The sequence below is a fragment of the Macaca thibetana genome, chromosome 7, assembly GCF_024542745.1.
Source record: "Macaca thibetana thibetana isolate TM-01 chromosome 7, ASM2454274v1, whole genome shotgun sequence".
Taxonomy (NCBI): Eukaryota; Metazoa; Chordata; class Mammalia; order Primates; family Cercopithecidae; genus Macaca; species Macaca thibetana.
Genome location: NC_065584.1, coordinates 152,653,847 through 152,676,166, shown reverse-complemented (window position 1 = coordinate 152,676,166; position 22,320 = coordinate 152,653,847). Strand labels below are relative to the sequence as shown.

At 41.3% G+C, this 22,320-nt stretch overlaps 1 protein-coding gene across 1 annotated transcript in view; it reads right to left on the bottom strand.

Annotated features, from left to right (window-relative positions):
- Nucleotides 1-22,320, bottom strand: part of PIAS1 (protein inhibitor of activated STAT 1) — a 465,384-nt gene that overhangs the window by 126,273 nt on the left and 316,791 nt on the right. Inside the window, exon 2 of the mRNA XM_050796302.1 lies at nucleotides 14,120-14,155. Within this exon, the coding sequence (XP_050652259.1) occupies nucleotides 14,120-14,143 (24 nt within the window). The 5' untranslated portion in view covers nucleotides 14,144-14,155. The remainder of the gene's footprint in view (nucleotides 1-14,119; nucleotides 14,156-22,320) is intronic.

The window sequence follows — 22,320 nt, the reverse complement described above, 5'->3', positions numbered from 1 at the left end:
AGGTGGGCAGATCACCTGAGGTCATGAGTTCTAAACCAGCCTGGCCAACATGGCAAAACCCCTTCTCTACTAAAAATACAAAAATTGGCCAAGCATGGTGGCAGACGCCTGTAATCCCAGCTACTTGGGAGGCTGAGGGTGGCGAATCACTTGAACCCAGGAGGCAGAGGTTGCAGTGAGCCAAGATTGCGCCATTGTACTCCAACCTGGGTGACAGGAGTGCAAACTCAGTCGCAAAAAAAAAAAGACTTAAGCCCGTGTAGATCACTGGGGTAATTAACTTAAGTCCCTTCTTCTACAAACATCATCAGATGTAATTACTGGAATCTATGAGCATGTATATTTGCCACGCTCTGTCCTTCAGGCTGGAGTACAGTGGCACAATCACAGCTCACTAGAGCCTCAACCTCAACCTCCTGGCTCAAGCGATCTTCCCACCTCAGCCTCCCGAGTAGCTGGGCCACAGGCACGTGCCTCAGCCAGCTAATTTTTATATTTTTTTGTAGAGACAGGTTTTCGCCGTATCGCTCAGGCTGGTCTCAAACTCCTGCACTCAAGCAATCTGCACACCTCAGCCTCCCAAAGTGCTGGCACTACAGGTGTGAGCCACCACGTCCACCCTATACATATTTTCAGGTCTCCAAAACTTTCCTCTCCACTTTCTGCTATGGAGAAATGTCACCCAGAGGCTTACTGGAACAACTGAACCAGAGAGGCTCCAGACTCAGACCAGCAGGGAGCTAAAATCAATGGTGAGGCACAAGTCTAAACATGCGGAGATTAAGCAAAGTCTGCATACTCATAAGTGGGACACCCTTCTCCTGCCTTGTTCCCCAAACATTATCAGCCAGGTTAAGTAGCCTCAACAAGAGATTATAAAATTCCTCTCTGGAACAAATGGACAGACCTAGACCTACTCACACTTAAAAGACCATTAATCTTATTCCTGGGACTATCTAAATTCAGAGGTGAAGACTAATGGCAATTCTAAAATTCATGTTCTTTTCCCTGATCATGATTCAATTAGACACAAAATACTATACTTTTTTTAAAGGTCTTTAACCTTTAAGATGCTACCTGATTTTGAAATCACATATTAGAGTAACTTCTGGAACAAAAATATTCCTTTTCCAGTCTTACTCTGACACCCTGGGGAAAGATGTTTAAGGAACAGAGGCTGGAGTTTTTCACACACCACTCTAAAGAAATGCAGAAAGAAACTGAAAAGCATTCAGAGTCTTACAATTTCTAGGTCCTGTTTCATGTTTATCCCACAAAAGGGAAAGGAAAAAAACAAAATAGGCAGAATGCAAATCAATCATATATATTTGGTAAGAGCTAAGCTCTGCTGGAGAGGAAATTATTGGCTAACATTAAGTTAGGGAATTTTTCATTTATTCATGTGATTCTTGTATTTTACTACAGAAAAAGCAATCAGGCCGGGCATGGTGGCTCACACCTGTAATCCCAGAACTTTGGAAGTCTGAGGCGGGTGGATGACCTGAGGTCAACAGTTCAAGACCAGCCTGGCCAACATGGTGAAACCCCGTCTCTACTAAAAACACAAATATTAGCTGAGCACAGTGGTGAGCATCTGTAATCCCAGCTACTCGGGAGGCTGAAGCAGGAGAATTGCTTGAATGCAGGAGGCGGAGTTCGTGGTGAGCCGAGATCATCTGGCCTGGGCAACAGAGTGAGACTCCATCTCAAAAAAAAAAAAAGAAAAAACCAAAAAACATAACCTTGAAAAAATAAAAAGTTATATATATTTCCCACACCATTACTGATTAAAAGTACTTCAAGCCAGGTGCGGTGGCTCAACACCTTGAATTCTAACACTTTTGGGAGGCTGAGGCATAAGGATCACGTGATTCTGAGAGTTTGAGAGCAGCCTGGGCAACATGGCAAGACCCCATCTCTATTAAAAAAAAAAAAAGTTTTTAGTCAGCTGAGCATGGTGGCATGCACCTGAAGTCCTAGCTACTCAGGAGGCTGAGGTGGAAGGCTCACTTGAGCCCAGGAGTTCGAGGCTGTAGTGAGCCATAATAATACCACTGCACTCCAGCCTGAGCAAGAGAGTGAGACCCTGCATCCAAAAAAAAAAAAAAAAAAAAAAGTACTTCAAGCACATTCATTCAGTACAATGCAAGCTATTACCGCTTAGCATTACTTAGAGAGATACAGGATCTAATTAAATAACCCTGCTTAGCAAACTGCCTTCTAAGAGGATCACTAGAAGTAAACTTTTTCTTTTTTTTTTCTTGAGACAGGGTCTCACTCTGTCACCTAGTTAGAGTGCAGTGGATCTCAGTTCACTGCTACCTCCATCTCCCAGGATCAAGCAATCCTCCCACTTCAGCCTCCCAAGCAGTTGGAACCACAGGTGTGCATCAACATGCCCAGCTAATTTTTTGTATTTTGATAGAGATGTGGTTTTGCCATGTTGTCCAGGCTGGTCTGGAACTCCTGAGCTCAATCACTCTGCCTGCCTTGGCCTCCCAAAGCACTGGGATTACAGGTGTGAGCCACTGCTCCCAGCCTTATTTTTCTTTTTAAGTTACAAAAAATACCACGAGTGAGAAGGTGAAAGGGATCGTCCCATTTTAAATTATGCACTGCTGTACTGTAAATTTTAAATTTAAAAAAGATCAAGTTTTCAAAGTTTTTGCTCTTGGGACTCTTTTATACTCTTGAAAGTGGAGGACCGCTGCCCCCCCAAAAAAAAACTTTATGTTGATTACATCTATCAATATTTACTGTATTTGCAGTTAAAGCAGAAAACTTTAAAATATTTGTCATTAAAAAAATAATAATAGCTGGGCAGGGTGTCTCACGCCTGTAATCCTAACACTTTGGGAGGCCGAGGCAGGCGATCACTCGAGCCCCCAACTTCAAGACCAGCCTGGGCAACATGGCAAAGCCCATCTCAAAAAATAAATTAATTAATTAATCCATTACTTGTTAACATACATCTTGTATTTAAAAAATATTTTTAATAAAAATTAGAGGACTATCACAGTTTTACATTTTTGCAAATCTCTTTAACATCTAGCTTAATAAAGACATCCTGATTCTCACATCTACTTTCCCATTCAATCTGTTTATTAGATTACTTTGAAGAATATAAAGGAAGTCTAGCCTTATGAAGCTCTATAGAGTTTGGAAAAAATAGAGTATTTTTATTAAAATGCTCTAGCTTTTTCAGATAACTTTTGATATTCTTTGATCCTTCACTGAAACTCAACAAATGGCAGGTTCTTAAAGGCTGCTGCAATGCAGGAATCTGAAACCATATCAATGAATATTTCCCACTCTGATAAACTGAAATTCATTGGTCTATCTTCCATTTCCAATGGATCTTTTCATCCAGGCATGATTTTGTAATGTCATGCATTGGTTATTTGGAAAATATTAGTTCACTGAGTTACGCAGTTCTTCCAAATGTTGACATATTTCACTATGCAACTTCAACATAACACATTCATTAATATCACACTGATCTTATCAAAAAAGTCAAGTATTGGGAAACTGTCAAGCTCACAGTGGCAAATACGTCTTCCAAAGTTCTATTTTCACTTGAAAGCTTAAATTTTATCATTAGTAACAAATATTGTCAGTTGTTTTCCTTGCAGTGACAGGCGCACTTTGTTTATTTTCATGAAAATGTATGCCAAATACCCAAGTCTGTATAACCATACTTTGCCAGCCATTTTTTTCAAGTAAAAATGGTATTCCATTTAAAAAGCTCACAACTCAACTCCAGAAGTTCTTTTCCCTGAGTTAACCATCAGATTTGATATTCAATAAAGTGTTTTACAGGTACTTTTCATTTCATCATACAAAATATATTTTAAAATGTACTCAACGACTGAGATACAATAAAATTAGTAAGTTTTATTGTTTCATCAAGGACATAAAGTTTAACTGGCATGTTTTTTTAATTCCAAGTACATAGTGATGAACAACACTGCTACTAGCACGATTTAGTGCCACTGCCTTAATTTGTGCCAAGGTGCTGGCGGTTTTACCCACCAATGATTTTGCAAATGTCAGCACAGCAAATAATGCCTTACTATTATAAGGAAAATCATTTTGACCTGGAGAACATCCAGAAAAACTTCAGGAACCACCAGGGGCCTGAGAAACAGACTTTGAAAACCTCTGTAATAACCGATGCATTACTTGTATAATTTTTAAAAAGATAATTTTTACTAAACATTCCACTATAACAGAAATATTTAAATAAATATACACACACGTGATAATATACTAAAATCACCAATAACCCGGTACCTCATACACAGCAGATACCCAAAAATATAATAAATAACAGAATGTGATAATTCTTGAATAAATAACAATTACTGAGAATCTACTATAAGCCAGTTTCTGAGCCAGTTTTGTGCCTCTTCAGTCCCCTTCTTGGGTAACTTACAGAAGCCCATAGACCAGAATGATGATTTTAACATATGAGAAAAAATATTTACTCTGAAATCTTTCCAATCTTTAAGATTAGACTTGCATGACTGCAAGAAAGAGTCTTAAAATTCACCATAAAGCACAAGATAGCATGTTAAGTTCTATTTTAAGCACTATGCCATGAGCTTTTTTAAAAACAGGCTTGCTCACATTCAGAAACCCAAATACAAAATGAAATGCTTTGGCTGTGCACTGCCAGAACTGCATAAAGACGCTGCATTCCATTTCTCCTCAAGCTATACAACCCTTACCTGTGATGTTTTCATTCCTATTGTTAAGTGAAACTCCAGCATTAATACTATAGAGGTTACATTAAATGTGGCAATTATCTTTTTAAAAAACCCAGTAGTGTATAGCAAAACCATCAAAACAAGTTCTTAAGAACTTTTAACCATATACATTGATAAATTCAAGCGGTAAATCTCTATAAACATACATATGGAATATTATGCACTGTTAAAAAGAATGAAACCATCTCATTGTTTGGACATGTCCTGGAAAGAGCTTCACTATTTATTGTGAAAAAAAGCAAATTGTAGGATGTCATGTATAGTATGATCTCACTTATGGTTTTAGGAAAGATATTTATGTACATGTACATTCACTTAAGTTCCTTCTGTGTGTCTAGTTTTGTTCTCATTTAGACATACACACACACAATAAATTAAAAATATTATACAGACATACACATTTAAATGCCCATGCAGAGAAAAAAAAGAATACAAGGCCAGACACAAAAAGCGACATATTTTTATTCCATTTATATTAAATGTCCAAAATAGGCAAGTCTACAGAGACTGAAAATAGATTATCAGTCGCCTAGGGCTAAGAGTGAGGTAAGGTTTAGGAAGGAGATTATGCTAAAAGGATGTAGTTGCTTTTTGAGGTGAAAAAATATTCTAGAACTGATTGTGGTTAATGGTTACACAACTTTGTGAATATACCAAAAACCACCTGATTGTGCACTTTAAATAGGTGAACTGTAATGGGATATGTTGATTTTATCTCAATAAGGCTGTTACCTCCCCCTGCCCACCCAAATAAGAATACACAGATATACACCAAAGTGATTGCCTCTAAGAATGAAGATGATGAGGTCTTTCCATTTTTACCCTATTTACGGTTAGATTATTACAATGAGAATTGTATTCATTTATTATCTCTATAACGTAAAATAATGTAAAAGGTAAATCTAAAACAGTCCTTCATAAATTATTCTGGATTTAATGTTATTCAAGTTCATCTAAGCAGCAACAAGAAAAAAGAGCGAAGATACGACCCTAAGAATATTTTCAATTTAGATTGTCTTACAAACAACAGCATCAGGCCCCACTCTCTGACAGAAACAAATCTTGAACATAATTTGTTCATCTGACACATGTATATTAAAAACACCTACTGTGTCCACAGAGTAGGGATGGGAGAATGGAGGGGGGTAAAAACAGAACACAAGCCAACAAAAAGACGCAAACGAACAGCTCTGGCTTTAAGTTAAGGGCTTTTGCTATATAGCTGAAGAGACAAAACACACACACAAAGTGGACTGGGGTCAGACTATAGAAAATCTTGAATACTAGACTTAGAACTAAGACTTTATCCAGTTTTTGATGGAAAGCTATTCAAAGTTTTTATAGATAGGAGTGACAGAATGAAAGGAGTGTTTTGGTGAAATTAACCCAGCAACCAAAGGGGGGAAACTGAAAGCACTGAATAGCAGAAAAGGTAAGAAAGAGATGAAGTTTTCAAAAATAGGAACATTTTACAACAGTCCTGTGAGAGTTACTGATACCTCCATTACTAATTAATGTTCAAAGGATTTTAATGTTTGTTTTGTCTGCTTGATCTAAGGAAAAGCTGAAAAAAAAGGTGGTTTCTTCATTTTGATGAATTTTAGAAGTTCATAGCTAAGACTGAAGATTTACCAGAAAACCCTGAAGGAACGTTTCTAGGGAATTATCTTTTCATGTGACACTACTGAAACCAAGAGTACAGGGAATCAAAAGTAACAGGAGTTGCACAATTTTTAACATGGAAGGGCAAGTATAGTCACAAACATCTAACAAAAAGTGCAGTGGCAATTAGTACTACTTCTGAAATTGATAGTTAATGACAACTAAGTACTTAAAAATTGTCTCTACTGCCTATTTCAAAGAAATTCTAATGATAAAATGTTACATAAATGCAGATTTAGGTGAAGACCAAATTCTAAGGAATCAAATTTAGAGTACGATCAATTTCCTCAAGTTCCTTCCACATGCGCTACTTTTCAGATGTTGCACAAACAGCATGTTAATTCACATATGCATTTACTAATCGGTTTAACTCCTAAAGGTTTTTACTAAAAATAAAAATGCTTTCATTGCCTATGTTAACTTTCTAAAACCAGATCCTGGGCCAGGCGCAGTGGCTCACGCCTATAACTTTCTAAAACCAGATCCTGGGCCAGGCGCAGTGGCTCACGCCTATAATCCCGGCACCTTGGGAGGCCAAGGCAGGTGGATCACAAGGTCAAGAGATTGAGACCAACCTGGCCAACATGGTGAAACCCTGTCTCTACTAAAAATACAAAAATTAGCTGGACGTGGTGGCACCTGTCCATAATCCCAGCTACTTGGGAGGCTGAGGCAGGAGAATTGCTTGAACCTGGGAGGCAGAGGTTGCAGATCCTTGAAACAATGTTACCTCCCAATTTAATACTATGGCAACACTTTGTTTTGAGATTAAAAATATGAGTAAAGCAAAGTCTTATTTCCATTTTCTCTATATTAATGTTCAGTATAGTGTTTGGTTTTTGGGGGATTTTTTTTTTTTTTTTTTTTGAGACAGAGTCTTACTCTGTCGCCCAGCCTGGAGTACAGGGGCACGATCTCGGCTCTCTGCAACCTCCACCTCCCGGGTTCAAGCAATTCTCCTGCCTCAGCCTCCTGAGTAGCTGAGATTACAGGTGCGCACCACCATGCCCAGCTAATTTTTGTATTTTTAGTAGTGACAGGGTTTCACCATGTTGGTCAGGCTGGTCTCGAACTCCTGACCTCGTGATCCGCCCGCCTTGGCTCCCAAAGTGCTGGGATTACCATGCCTGGCAATATTCAATATAGTTTTAAAATGCCAGTTAAGGCCGGGCGCCGTGGCTCAAGCCTGTAATCCCAGCACTTAGGGAGGCCGAGGTGGGCGGATCACGAGGTCAGGAGATCGAGACCATCCTGGCTAACACGGCGAAACTTCGTCTCTACTAAAAATACAAAAAACTAGCCGGGAGTGGTGGCAGGCACCTGTAGTCCCAGCTACTCGGGAGGCTGAAGCAGGAGAATCACTTGAACAAAGGAAGCAGAGATCGCAGTGAGCCAAGATCTCGCCATTGCACTCCAGCCTGGGCGACAGAGTGCGACTCCATCTCAAAAAAAAAAAAAAAAATGCCAGTTAAAAACTGACAAGCATCGGCTAGGCGTGGTAGCTCACACCTGTAATCCCAGCACTTTGGGAGGCCGAGGCAGGTGGATCACGAAGTCAGGAGATGGAGACTATCCTGGCTAACACGGTGAAACCCCGTCTCTACTAAAAATACAAAAAATTAGCTGGACGTGGTAGCTGGTGCCTGTAATCCCAGCTACTCAGGAGGCTGAGGAGAATGGCGTGAACACGGGAGGCGGAGCTTGCAGTGAGCTGAGACTGTGTGACTGCACTCCAGCCTGGGCCACAGAGCAAGACTCCGTCTCAAAAAAACAAACAAACAAAAAAAACTGATAAGCATCTAAATAAGGTACAAAAACTTGCAATATTTGATCACTGTGATATAATTTCCAAAATCAAACATACTTGCATACTTGAAATTCTACTATTCATAGAATAGTATGAATAGATTATAAAATACTATTTCACAAGCAGTTTCATACTTTATCAAACATTCTGATGCCGAAGTAATGTTTGCTTACATTTTGTAAAACCTGTATCTGCCATCATTTAATAATCTTATCTCACACATTACAGAAACATAAACAATAAAGCTATGACAATGAACAAACCAAGAATGACTAATTTATTTCTCTGAAAACATTTTATCTAACTTGCAGAGTGGGCGCAGTGGCACAGTGCCTCACACCTGTAAAAACCATTTGCAGGCTGAGCACAGTGGCAGAGTGCCTCACACCTGTAATCCCAACACTTTGGGAGGCCGAGGCAGCATTGCTTGAGGCCAGGAGTTTGAGACCAGCCTGGGCAACACAGCGAGACCCCTGTCTCTAGAAAAATAAAAGAAACATTTGTATTGCTTTCTTTTTTTTTTGAGACAGAATCTCACACTGTCGCCCAGGCTGGAGTCCAGTGGCACAATCTCGCTGCCACCTCTGTCTCCCAGGTTCAAGCAATTCTCCTGCCTCAGCCTCCTGAGTAGCTGAGATTACAGGCGCCTGCCACCATGCCCAGTTAATTGTTTGTATTTTTAGTAGAGATGGGGTTTCACTATGTTGGTCAGGCTGGTCTTGAACTCCTGACCTCGTGATCCACCCGCCTTGGCCTCCCAAGGTGTTGGGATTACAGGCATGAGCTGTGAGTCACGGTGTCCAGCCTGCACTGCTTTCTAAAGCACAAAAAAGATCTGTCATATCAATATATTTAGTTAAAATAAAACATCTGCAAACTTTGGCACAAGGCTGCAAAGACACTGCAAAAAAAGTAGAATAATCTAAGCCTGGCACGGTGGTTCACGCCTGTAATCCCAGCACTTTGGGAGGCCAAGATGGACGAATCACAAGGTCAGGAGATCGAGACCATCCTGACTAACACGGTGAAACCCCATCTCTACTAAAAAAATACAAAAAAATTAGCAGGGTGTAGTGGCGGGTGCCTATAGTCCCAGCTACTCCAGAGGTTTAGGCAGGAGAATGGTGTGAACCCGGCAGGTGGAGCTTGCAGTGAGTCAAGATCATGCCACTGCACCCCAGCCTGGGCAACAGAGCAAGACTCCGTCTCAAAATAACAAAACAAAAAAAAAAAGGTAGACTAATCTGATAGGGACTATTTGAACAAAATACAATGTAAGCTTTCAAATGATCGTACAGCCCTGTATTTACTAATCTGGATAGACATGAAAATAGCAGATTATAAATAAAAAATAGTGTTGTATCTTTTTGTGATGAATATACATATACATATGCTCACAGAGAGAAAATCTAAATGCATAAATACCCAGATGTTAACCATGATATTTCTGAGTGTTGGGGTTACAGGTACTGTTTATTTTTCTGCTTACTTTTCAGATTCTCTGAAATTTTCCCAAGCAAAATGACACTTACAAAAATTAATGTGTATGATTCCAACTAACAAACTCCAAACTTTTTGAAAGGAAGCTTGCAAAATGCCCTAGGAATATCCAAAAATACCCTAGCATAGAGCTTTCCCAAAAGGGAAAGTATCAGCAACAACATAAGTAGAAATTTTTGTGAACTGGGCACCCTAGAGGACTCCAGGTCTGCTGTAGTACCTTTAAGGAGGCCTACACAAGACGTAGGCTCAAGTCCCTGCCACTTTTATTTGTATGACCTTGCAATAGTCACTTACCCTTTCTGGGCTCACTTTCTCTATCTATAAAAAGGATTTAGTTATCACTCGCCTTTCCTACCTCAAAGAACTGCTGGAAAGATCAAAAGAGATAATGCAATATATTATGAACTGCAAAGTACTATATAAATAAGATATTATTATTCAAACATTAAAAAAGCAAGATGCTTCATGCCAGGGTCAAATACTTCAGAAAACACCACAGCCAACTCTATGAAGTAATGAATCCGTTTTTGGTCATTGTTTTTTAAAGGCTACATCTCATCATAAACACCCAGTTTTTCTGGGACTTGGATACTTTTTCCCAGTTCCCACTACAACCATTGGCCACTTTATTTTCTTATCCCTGGTTACCAGCAAGAAAGGGTACAAATTATACTAAACTCAAAAGCCTCAGCAAGAACCCTGGAGCAGCATGCTGATGGAGTTCACCAGGAGAAACCCAAGGTTAATCAGCTATGGACTCAAGCACTACTGCAATCAACAGGGATTACAAGAGACTCTTTGAAGAGAAAGACAATGCAATCGCCCAGGAGAAAACGGTGGATAAAAAGAAGGCAGTATTTCAAAACAATCATATGAAATACTTAGAAACTATACTGTAGTATTTTATAAACTATACTGTAGTGTTTTTTAAATACTGTTCATAAAAATAATGACATAAAACAAAAGCCATCTAAATGTGGCACTTGACAAAAGCAAGTTACAGAGATTCAAATCAAATCCATGAATAAACTGTCAGACGTACTTGCCTCTATCTGAAATAAAAGCAGACAAATTACAGCGTAAGGATCAAAATTAAGTGGCTATTTCTTGAAAATAAAGAGGCAGAAAAGAACAATAGAATTCACTAACACACTTATAGGAACTTTTATAATTATGGTTTCTCTTTCCATTTAATTTAATTATTTACTCCACTAAAATGACGATGAGCTTCTTCTCTCCCACTCTTCTTCCTGTAAATTAAAATGGCAATATAATTTGGTTTGAGTTTTACTCCAAAAAAAAACCATATTTTTTTTAAAAGTACTTTAAGAGGAGCTGCATGAAGCTGTCAGCTTATTAACCACCAAGATCATCTGGCCATCACACCCTCCTGCTTCTAAGTTCCTAAAGATGACAAAATACCCTCCACATTCTTAAAATGTCATTTATGGGTATTCCCCTAATGAAAAATTAAGCCTTTCATAAACAAATGTGCATAGAGAATTCATTTTGATATGTATGATTCACAATCTAATTTTTATTGGCAATATCTTGAAGTGTTGCAGCTTGCGCAATTCCTACAGGGGATAAAGATCTATCCGTTTTCCCATCTGATCTTTGCAGATTTCTTATAGATTTAAAAGGACTCACTAAAAAAGCCATGAGGAAAATAATTATGAATACACAGCAAAATGAAGTATGGGGCTGAAACCTAAGATAATGAAAAGTCACTGAATGTTATGCAAAGCTTCACAGTTGAAGTACTCTATTCCCATTTAAAATTTCAAAAAAACTAGATTTTCTTCTTACTGATTTTTCGTATATTAGGAATGCATATTTACCTCCAAAAAATCACAAACAAAAAGCCTTCCGAAAATATCATTTCCAAAAGGAGTATCTGCCAAACCTTACTGCACAGAAAATTATATATACACATTCTTTTTTAACACATTCTCAAATAACTATGGTAGGCGTTCCTGAGATCACCTCCTCCACCCCCCAAAAAAAGAACAGCAAATCTAACCACAATAAAGTATTAACCAAATTTTTTTAATGCAGTTATCACCAGCTAAGCAATTTATCACACAGCTCCTCAAAGTCTCAGACACACACAATGACATACCAACATGTCAAAACAGTTATTATAATTTGAAAAATTATACAACAGGAACATAAAAGTAGAAAAAAAAAACTTCCTCTGGAAAAACTCAAGTAGATTTGGGAGAGAGCAAAAAACGAGACTAATTTTAGAAAAATAACATTTCTTCAAGTGTTTGGTGTTTATCTGATACTGGTTCACTTTCGTAAAGAGAAACTTTACCTAACAAGACTCACACCAGGGTTCTGATCCATCCCCAAAGGCACTTTCTTAAAATGAGAAAGAACAAAGAAGGAAATCTCTCAGCATGTGCTTTCCATACTAGTTTCTTTGGACAGCATCAAGAGTGACAATATAGTCTGCACAAGCTTTTCGGCTTTATTCTATGGTCCATGTATAACAACTGATTAGCTATCATTCAAAAGAACTCCTAACAAAATAAATATTAGAAGGCAAAGATCACAGCAACATGATGACTCTATCATAAGAGAAAAATCATAGAAAACATGTCTTAAAGTTGTGTGCTTTTTTTTTTATTTCAAGGGTTAACTATCTCCAAATATTCAAATTCCTAAGGCTTTCTCATTTCAGTCAATAGTTTGAAACTGGAGAAAACCCAAAACCATCCATTCTAAATCTGCTCTCCCTTAAATAAAGTTGTAATTATAAGTACATTTTAAATGAATGACACTCAAAGCCAATACTTTAATACATAAATCTTGGAGTGTAAACATTGTGAAGTTATTAGGAGAAAAGATCTTTCGGTGAGGATATTCCACAGGAAAAACTCTACAGAATCAAATCTGGCATTTGGTTGTTCTAGAAGTTGTCGTTTCATTATAACGGAGAAAAAAATTAAATAATTTGTATTAATTATAAAAAGAAGACTCTCTCCAAAGATTTACAATTGTATATCCCAATCTCCACTCTGACAGAGATGTCAGTTCTCTGGGTCGAGACATAACCAGCTGCTGGGTTCACACACACAGGAAGCCACAGAGAAGATCGCGTTCAGAGCCTCGAAATAATACGCGTTAGTTAAGAACTGCCTGCTACTAAACCAAAATTATTCAAGCGGAGCCCCATTTGTCACAATCCAATCATAAGGGTTCCACCCCCCCTCCCCCAACTGCTTGTGTAGTGGTATATCTGCTTCGGTAAAGAAGCCATCATCAGGTAAAGATTGGGGTGGGAGAAAAGCGGGGAAAAGGGGGCACCCTTTCATCTAATTTCGTGAGGCGTGAGTAATTGGTACAGTTAAGAGGAACGTTCTATTTATCGGGGGTTAGAGTAGCATGAGGGGAGAATTTCGTTCAAATCAACATGGCCAGCAAGATGTCCCTACAAACAAAAGGCAATGGGGGGATATAAACACGAACCATTCACCTCCATCAGCTACAGCATCGCCATCATGGTGTGTGCAGAGACCCCCAAAGGCTCCTCTCACCCTCCACACCAGCCAAGGCAAGAGAAGGGAGAGAGGTAGCTACATCCCCCTCTCCCAACACTGCTTCCAAAGACACACTCTTCGAGGGGGTTTCTCCCCTCGGCTGCCCGGAATCAGAGAGAGAGTAACGTCCCGCCCAGGCTGACTCTCCCCCGCTACCTCTCAGCCGAACCCCAATGCCGGCCCGGGGCTCGCTAAACTTTACCAGAGCTTCTCCCCCAGATCCCCACCCTATCGCCCCGGGATCGCGCTTCCCTCAAGCGGGGCACCCCAGGCGCTTCCTGAAAGCGAGCAGCCGGGGAGAGCCGAGTCCGGGGCGGGGGCGACAGGGATCCACGGAGGGGCGGGGCGGCCGGAGCCAAGTTCCCGGGGGTCTGAGAAGAGCGCCTGACAGGAGCCCGGGACTGCAAAGGAGGAAGAGGAAGCGGCCACGGGGAGCTTTCCCAATCCCCCCTACAAGAGCACCCTGCCCCCAGCCCCAGCTCCCCATGGGGGGCGGGGAGGCTAACTAGAAGGTGAAAAAGCCGAGCCCAGGAGACAGCTGCAGCCCCTACCTCCCGACTCCCTATCTCTTCCCCCGCCACCCCCGCCAGAGGCGCCCACAACAATAACACGCCGGGGACGACCCGTCAGCGCCCCCGAGGCACCCGGGGCCCGCGGCCCGCCGCAGGCGGGCCCCCTCTGCTGAGACCGGGCGCGCCTCTCTCCCTACAACTCCAGGCCCGGGTGGAGTCAGGCCCGAGCGGCCCCCCAGGGTCGGACCCATCCCCCCAGGCACCAGAGGCGCCGTCTCCGCGGCCGAATATTAGAAGTGAATTCGAGCTGCGCTTTACCTTTAGTTCCGCACTGTCCGCCATCTTGCGTCTGTCAGCGCAAGCGCAGTGAACCTCGCCGGGGGCCGCCGCTAGACCCGCCCCTCTAGCCGGCCTGGCCCCGCCCCGGCCCGCCCCTCCACCTTCCCAGCCCGCCTCTGGCCTCCGCCCCGCTTAGGGCGCTCGAAGCCCCGCCCCGGACACGTACAACTGCGAGACAGGCACGTTCTATTTAAATAATGGCGCCAAGCGGCGAGGTTTGACAGTTACTACCCCCTCGGCTTCCCAGCCCCCCCATCCTCGCTCGGCCAGCGCCTCCCGGGAAGGGCAGGGGCGAGAGGGATGCTGGCCTGAGCCCCATCTCTCCGCGGTCCGTGGAACGCTTCTGCATAGCTTCGACGCCTACGGTCACAGAAACAATGCTGTCCTCCAACCCCTAATAAGCAAGGCTTTTTCAGCACCTGCTACTTGCGAGGCTACCAGTGGGCTAAAAATAGAAATCCGTTACATTTAAGGGGCCCTTAATGAAGCATTTGTAGCATTATTGGCTCAGATCCTCCTCTTGATAACGCGGTGAGGTAGGCAAGGAAGAGATAATTCCCAGGGTATAGATTCAGAAATGAAAGCTCAGAAAGGAAAAGTGACTTGCACAAACAAGAATTTTTGCGAGGTGGCGTAAGACAAAATTTTGAAGGTGTTCATTAACATTTTTGTTTAAAAAAAATGTATTTAGTGACTATCTGTTGGCTTTGTGCTAACGGCTAAATATACATTGGGGAATCAAAGTCCCTGCCCTTCTGTAGTTCTCTAATGGGGAATCAGACAAGTGAACGAACAAAGATACAATTTCAAATGTTATTTTTTGAGTACCAGAAGGGAGCAAACGGTCCATTGAGAAAGAAGAAGGGTTTGGGAGATGTACTTAATTCTGGGAGAGTTTTATCCACTAAATTGACATTTAAGTAGACTTGATGGAAGGATTATTTCATTCTTTTTTGTCTCTACTAAAAGCCTTCTGGGCCGGGCGCGGTGGCTCAAGCCTGTAATCCCAGCACTTTGGGAGGCCAAGACGGGCGGATCACGAGGTCAGGAGATCGAGACCATCCTTGCTAACACGGTGACACCCCGTCTCTACTAAAAAATACAAAAAACTAGCCGGGCGAGGTGGCGGGCGTCTGTAGTCCCAGCTACTCGGGAGGCTGAGGCAGGAGAATGGTGTAAACCCGGGAGGTGGAGCTTGCAGCGAGCTGAGATCCGGCCACTGCACTCCAGCCTGGGAGACAGAGCGAGAGACTCCGTCTCAAAAAAAAAAAAAAAAAAAAAAAAAAAGCCTTCTATATACCTCCTCCCCAACCCCCACTTTTTACTAATCAACTTTGCCTCATACCTCATGGAAAAAATGAAGGATATCAAATAAACTCCCTTCTCACCATCAAAACTACCCTTATCTGCATAGAACATCTGGGTTACTATGAATAAAGTGTCCCTGCGCCTAGGAAGGCCAGTACCTTTACCAGTGACCTGGATTTTTTTCACGCACATTCCTAAGGGTTTTGCTCCTACCATTACCTGCCCTCCAGCATCATTAGTTTTTCCCCTCTCAATTGAATTGCTCCTATCAGCATATAAATATACTGAAATTTCTCCCATCTAAAATAAACTTCCTTTGACTCCAAAATTGCCTCTAGGAACTGCCCTATTTTTCTGCTATCTTCATAAATTCTCAGAAAGGTTTTTCAAGATCTCTCCAATAGTGCTTGTTCCTACTTCTCACTTCACATTCACTTCTCAGTCTACCCTGATCCAGCTTTGACTTCCATCATTAGTATCACTTATCAAGATTACTAATGATCTTGTTTCCAAAGGCAATTGCCAATTCTCTATCCATATCTAAATTGACCTTTCTGTAGAATCGTGAATAATTGACATGGCTCCTTTGATTTGAAACACTTTTCTCCCTGAACTTACCTACACATCACAGATAGTCCTGTTCCCTCACTGGGCCTCCTTTTTATTTGCTGATTTCTCCTCTTTGGCTCAATCTTTAAATGTTGTACTGCTCCAGGACTCGGTCCTTGCATTCTTCTCTATTTTATCACTGGGTGATCTTATCTAACGGGTTGACTTGAAGTCTATATGCTCATGACTTTGAAAATGCTCTCTAGCCTAAACCACTCCATTGTCAAGAAACAAAACTAAAACAAATTGAGATTAAATATCTCATTGGCATTATTGCAATCCTAGAATTGGATAACCCTTCATTCCACAAAATAGAATAAATGTTGCAATGAATCAAGCAGAGGATGTTAGCTTTAGAGACAGAAAATAGACTGAAGAAGGCAGAAACAACAAAAAGCAGATTGGTCATGTCAAAGTTACTTTTCTTTCAGGTGGAGACATGGAGACAGAACAACAGAAAGAAAATGGATTGGTTAACATTGGGTTACTTCAGATATTCTATTTTAAGGATTAAAACAGAGGAAATTTCATTATCATGGCTGTTAAAGATTAAAACTGTTCTGTTTAGAAAATTGGTCGCCGGGCGCGGTGGCTCAAGCCTGTAATCCCAGCACTTTGGGAGGCTGAGACGGGCGGATCACGAGGTCAGGAGATCGAGACTATCCTGGCTAACACGGTGAAACCCCATCTCTACTAAAAAATACAAAAAACTAGCCGGGCGAAGTGGCGGGCGCCTGTGGTCCCAGCTACTCGGGAGGCTGAGGCAGGAGAATGGCGTGAACCCAAGAGGCGGAGCTTGCAGTGAGCTGAGATCCGGCCACTGCACTCCAGCCTGGGCGACGGAGCCAGACTCAGTCTCAAAAAAAAAAAAAAAAAAAAAAAAAAAAGAAAATTGGTCTCTCTCTCATGATTTTTTGTAAAACCAGATAACTCAGTTTTGTTTTAGTGAACATGGGTGACACCATTTTGATTTTTAGTCTGGTCTGGAGGCCTGATGCAGGAATTTGGTTCAAAACAATGGCATCCTGTGATTTTTATTTAACAATTAACCTAGGTGAAATTGTGACACTAAGACGGAGGGCGTTAGCACTACCCTCACTTAACATCATTCTGGTTTTCTAGTCTCAACACATCATTTATAGATTACAGTGTCCTCACGATTATGCATTTCTGTCATTGCAGGTGAAGAGAGACCACTTGACATTCAACAGTTGGCTGTATACAAACATTTAAAACTTTTTGAGAGAACATAGTTGAGAATTATGACTATCAGGTGGACAATGCCAAGAGTTCAGAGTATGCTTCTTAGCTAGGGTTGCCATAAACCAAACCAACTAAAATCATATAGATCAAAGAATGAGCCAGATGAGAAATCTACCTGTTTTAACCAAGTAGCCTGCTAACTTTTTGAAACTGAGTCTCTATAATACCAGATTATGTACAACAACAAGTGTCAGCAACAGCACAGATTTCCCCCTGTTTGGTTAGTAGGTAGCCATTCTGTCATCTAGCATCTCAGGAATTGGTTAAATTGAAGCAAAGAGTGCTAACTCTACAAAAGAGGCCACTAGTAAAATTTGAACAAACAGTTGCATTAGGGATGTTGCTAAAGTTACCCACTAGGTGGAATAAAAGCTCTCTTGGGTCCTGTAAAGGTTTGGGTTTGACGTGTTACACTTTATCAACTTACCCACAAAAACAACTGATTGTGAAATTTTAACTACAGCATTATCCTGCCAAGTGGAACAGGTGGGCAAAAGCAAGAAAAAATTAAGAAGGGAAAGAGTCTTATTATGGTAGCGAGTCTTCTTCTGACAGTCTTGGAAAACACTGTCCACAACATGATGTCAGCAATTTCTCGTCCTGGTTTGCAGTTTAAATGTCTCTGGCTGTGGCATCAGGTGTTCTGCCGAACCCTCTGTGTGGTTCCCTCATCAAGCATGGGACTTATCCCTTGAAATTTATATCGAGTTGTTCAGCTTAGCAGTTTTTGTTCATGGTTGGAGAATTGTAGTCAGATATTGAAGGCAATGAGAACTCAGGATCCAGTCTAGTCTATAGATATATGATAAAAACTCAAAAACAATGAACAAAGCTGCAATCTAATAACAGGTGTATTATAGTTTTCATCAGAAACATAATTTTTCTCTCTACAGTCATTCCCGTTTCCACCAAAGATAATCATAGTAAGACCAATTTGTTTTTTTAAATGATTTTAGTTTCAAACTTGACCTGATTATTTACATAAGTGCAGCAAGAATAACCACATAAGCTTGTTTTAAATTTATTTTGCTGGAAATGGTGACGACGAGTCTCAGATTGGACTTTTAAAAACCTCTTGATGTTAGGAAGTCAAACCAAGGCAGACATCAGACTTTGCCTGCAATATCTAATATCTTGAGGTTTCTGGGCCTGCCTGAAAGTGACAACTGTTGTTCACTATAAGGCTGAGAACCCTTGAAAATTGGCATTCTATGATTCTATGCACATTTTAAAATATGACGTTGCTATATATATATGAATATATATATATGAATGATATGGTTTGGCCCTGTGTCACCAACCAAATGTCACCTTGAATTGTAATAATTCCCAGGTGTCAAGGGCAGGACTAGGTGGATATAATTGAATCATTATCAATTCAATTGATAATGAATGAATGAACAGCACTGGTGGCGGGGGGGGGGGGGCGGGAATCCCCCCATGCTGTGCTTGTGATAGTGAGTTCTCAGGAGATCTTATGGTTTTATAAGGGGCTTCCCCCTTTGCTCGGCAACCATTCTCTCTCCTGCCACCCTGTGAAGAGGTACCTTCTACCATGATTGTAAGTTTCCTGAGGCATTCCCAGCCATGCAGAACTGAGTCAATTAAACCTCTTTTCTTTATAAATTACCCAGTCCCAGGTATGTCTTCATAGCAGCGTGAGAACAGACTAATACAATATGACACTGCAATCAAAGCTTTGGTAATGTAACCAATATTTCCAGTTGTATTTTGTTAAAGAGAAGAGCTTCTTATTGAACTTATGCAAATAACTATATTGTCATAAAAATAAGAATCTTCATGATTAGTTTACAAATGTTGGAGGAATTAAGTAGGAAGGAAAAGCAAATGTTTGAATTTTTGTTTGCGAAAGTATGCCTTACCAAATTGCTATAAGCTATCAGTAGCTTAAAAGAAAAAAGGTTTTCTTAAATATTGAAAAAGAAAACCTATTAAAAGAGAGCCAGCAAGGTTTCAAATTTTATTTATTTTTCTTTCTTTCTTTTTTCTTTTCTTTTCTTTTTTTTTTTTTTTTTTTTTTTTTTTTTTTTTTTTTTTGAGACAGAGTCTTGCTCTTTTACCCAGGCTGGAGTACAGTGGCACAATATTGGCTGACTGCAACCTCCGCCTCCAGGATTCAAGTGATTCTCTTGCCTCAGCCTCCTGAGTAGCTGGGATTACAGGTGCCCAGCACCATGCCTGGCTAATTTTTGTATGTTTTGTAGAGACAGGGTTTCTTCATGTTGCCCAGGCTGGTCTTGAATTCCTGAACTCAAGCGATCCACCCACCTTGGCCTCCCAAAGTGCAGGGATTACAGGTGTGAGCCACCATACCTGACCTCAAATTTTAAAAGCTGTAAAAACATCCTGATTTCTCTCTTTCATTCACCTCCCAAATGAATCCATCAGCCGGTCCAACTGACTCTAAATCAAAGCCCAAGCCAGTTCATTTCACTGCATCTCCACTATCATCATCCATTGATGCTTATTTTTGGACCCATTACAAGCTGCCATAGTCTCAAAACTGCTGGTAAAACTACCTAACTCAAAGGGCCACGTTATGACTTCCATTGCCCTAGGCACTTTTGCTTTCTTGGTTTCTGTGCTACAGTAGAAATATATACAGTTGACGCTTGAACAACATGAGTTTGAACCACGCAGATGCACTCATATGTGGACTTTTTTCCTGCCTGTGACACCTCTGAAATGGCAAGACCAACCCCTGGTCTTTCTCCTCTCTCTCAGCCTACTCAATGTGAAGACAAGGATGAAGATCTTTATAATGGCCCACGTCTGCTTAATGAACAGTCTTCCTTATGACTTTTGTAATAACATTTTCTTTTCTCTAGCTTAGTCTATTATAAGACTACAATACGTAACACGTATAATATACAATGTGTGTGCTAATTGACTATGTTATTAGTAAGGCTTCTTGTCAACAGTAAGCTATAAATAGTTAAGTTTTTGGGGAGTGAAAGTTATATGTAAGTTTTCTACTGTGTGAAGAATTTTCTACTGTGTCAGCTCCCCAATCCCCTGGTTGTGCAAAGATCAACTGTATTTGGGCTTTGTCCCTCCTTCCTGAGACAGAGCTCCTAAAACACATGGAATTTTCTAACAGAAGTATCTTTTGCTTTCATAACAAGCCTCCTTCAATCATACCTAATGAGATGACATGGAGTGGGGCCCCTAGATGGCTTCAGGATGGGTACTGGTCCCCACAAAATTAGAAGGTGGGGCTGGGTATGGTGGTTCACACCTGTAATCCCAGTACTTTAGGAGGCCAAGGTGGGAGGATCGCTTGAGCACAGCAAGTCAAGGCTGCAGTAAGCTGTGTTTGCACCATTGAGCACCAGGCTGGGTGACAGAGAGAGACTTCCTCCTTCTACCCCCAAAATAATTGAAAAGTGAGAACTTTCAGCTTCATCCCATCCGCTACCTCCAGGGAGAAGAAGGGGCTGGTGATTGAGCTATAAATTCTTCAACAAGAGATAGGAGAGGTTCTGCGCTGCAAACACATGACAGTACTGTGGGGAAGGGCAACAAGGCATGGAAGCTCTGCATATTCCCCCATTACATTGCCCTGTGCATCTCTTCCATTCAGCTGTTTGAGTGGCGTCCTTCCTAATAAACTAGTAAATGTAAGTAACATGTTTTCCTCAGTTCTGTGGTCATTTTAGTGAATTATTCATGCTGAGGAAGGAATTGTAGGAAGCCTTGACTTTACAGCTGGTCAGTCAGAGTGCAGGTGGTCTAAGGAACTTGTGACTGGTGTCTGAATGAGAGTATCCTTGTGGGACTGAGCCATTAATTTGTGGGGGTCTGAACTAACTCCTGGAGTTGACGTCAGGATTGAAATGACTTGTAGGTCATCCAGTTGCTGACAGAGAATTGAAGAATTGGTGTGGAAAGACACCATGTATTTAGTATCAGAAAGAACATCAGAGGTACATTCTTCTGCTTAAAAAATTAATTATGTTTCCTTTTTTGTTTGTTTCTTTGTTCTTTGTCGAGACAGAGTCTCACTCTGTCGTTCAGGCTGGGGTGCGGTGGCACCATATCGGCTCACTGCAGCCTGCACCCACTGGGTTGAAGCAGTTCTCCTGCATTAGCCTCCCTAGTAGCTGTGATTATATGTGTGCACTACCATGCCCAGTTAATTTTTGTATTTTTAGTAGAGACAGGGTCTTGCCATCCCCGTCTCCACCTTCTAATTTTATGGGGACCAGCACCCATCCTAAAACCATTTAGGGGTCCTACTCCATGTCACCTCGTTAGGTGTGATTGAAAGAGGCTTGTTATGAAAAGAGGCTTCTTATGTCTCAAACTCCTGACCTCAAGTGATCTGCCTGCCTTGGCCTCCCAAAGTGCTGGGATTACAGGAGTGAGCCACCACACCCTGCCAAAAAAAAAAATTATATTTCTTTTTCTTTTGAGACAGTTTCACACTTGTTGCCCAAGCTGGAGTGCAATGGTACAATCTCGGCTCAGGCTCACTGCAACCTCTGCCTCCCAGGTTCAAGTGATTCTCCTGCCTCAGCCTCCCGAGTAGCTGGGATTACAGGCACACGCCACCATGCCTGGCTAATATTTTGTATTTTTAGTAGAAATAGGGTTTCACCATGTTAGCCAGGCTGGTCTCAAACTCCTGACCTCAGGTGATCCACTCGCCTCAGCCTCCCAAAGTGCTGAGATTACAGGTATGAGCCACTGTGCCTGGCCTAATATTTCATCTTTTTTTTTTAAAAGACGGGGTCTCCATATGTTGCCCAGGCTAGTCTAGACCTCCTGACCTCAAGTGATCCTCCCACCTCAGCTTCCCAATAGCTGGGATTATAGGCACAGGCCACCAAGCCCAAAAAATTATGTTTTAAAACTGTGTTGCTATAAATACAAATGTAATCCCAGCTAATTATGTTAGTGGATCTTCAGGGTGTTGCTTTTCTGGCTGGAAACTTCTGTGGCCGCTGGAGCCTCTGTCCAAGTTTTGCTCAGGCCTG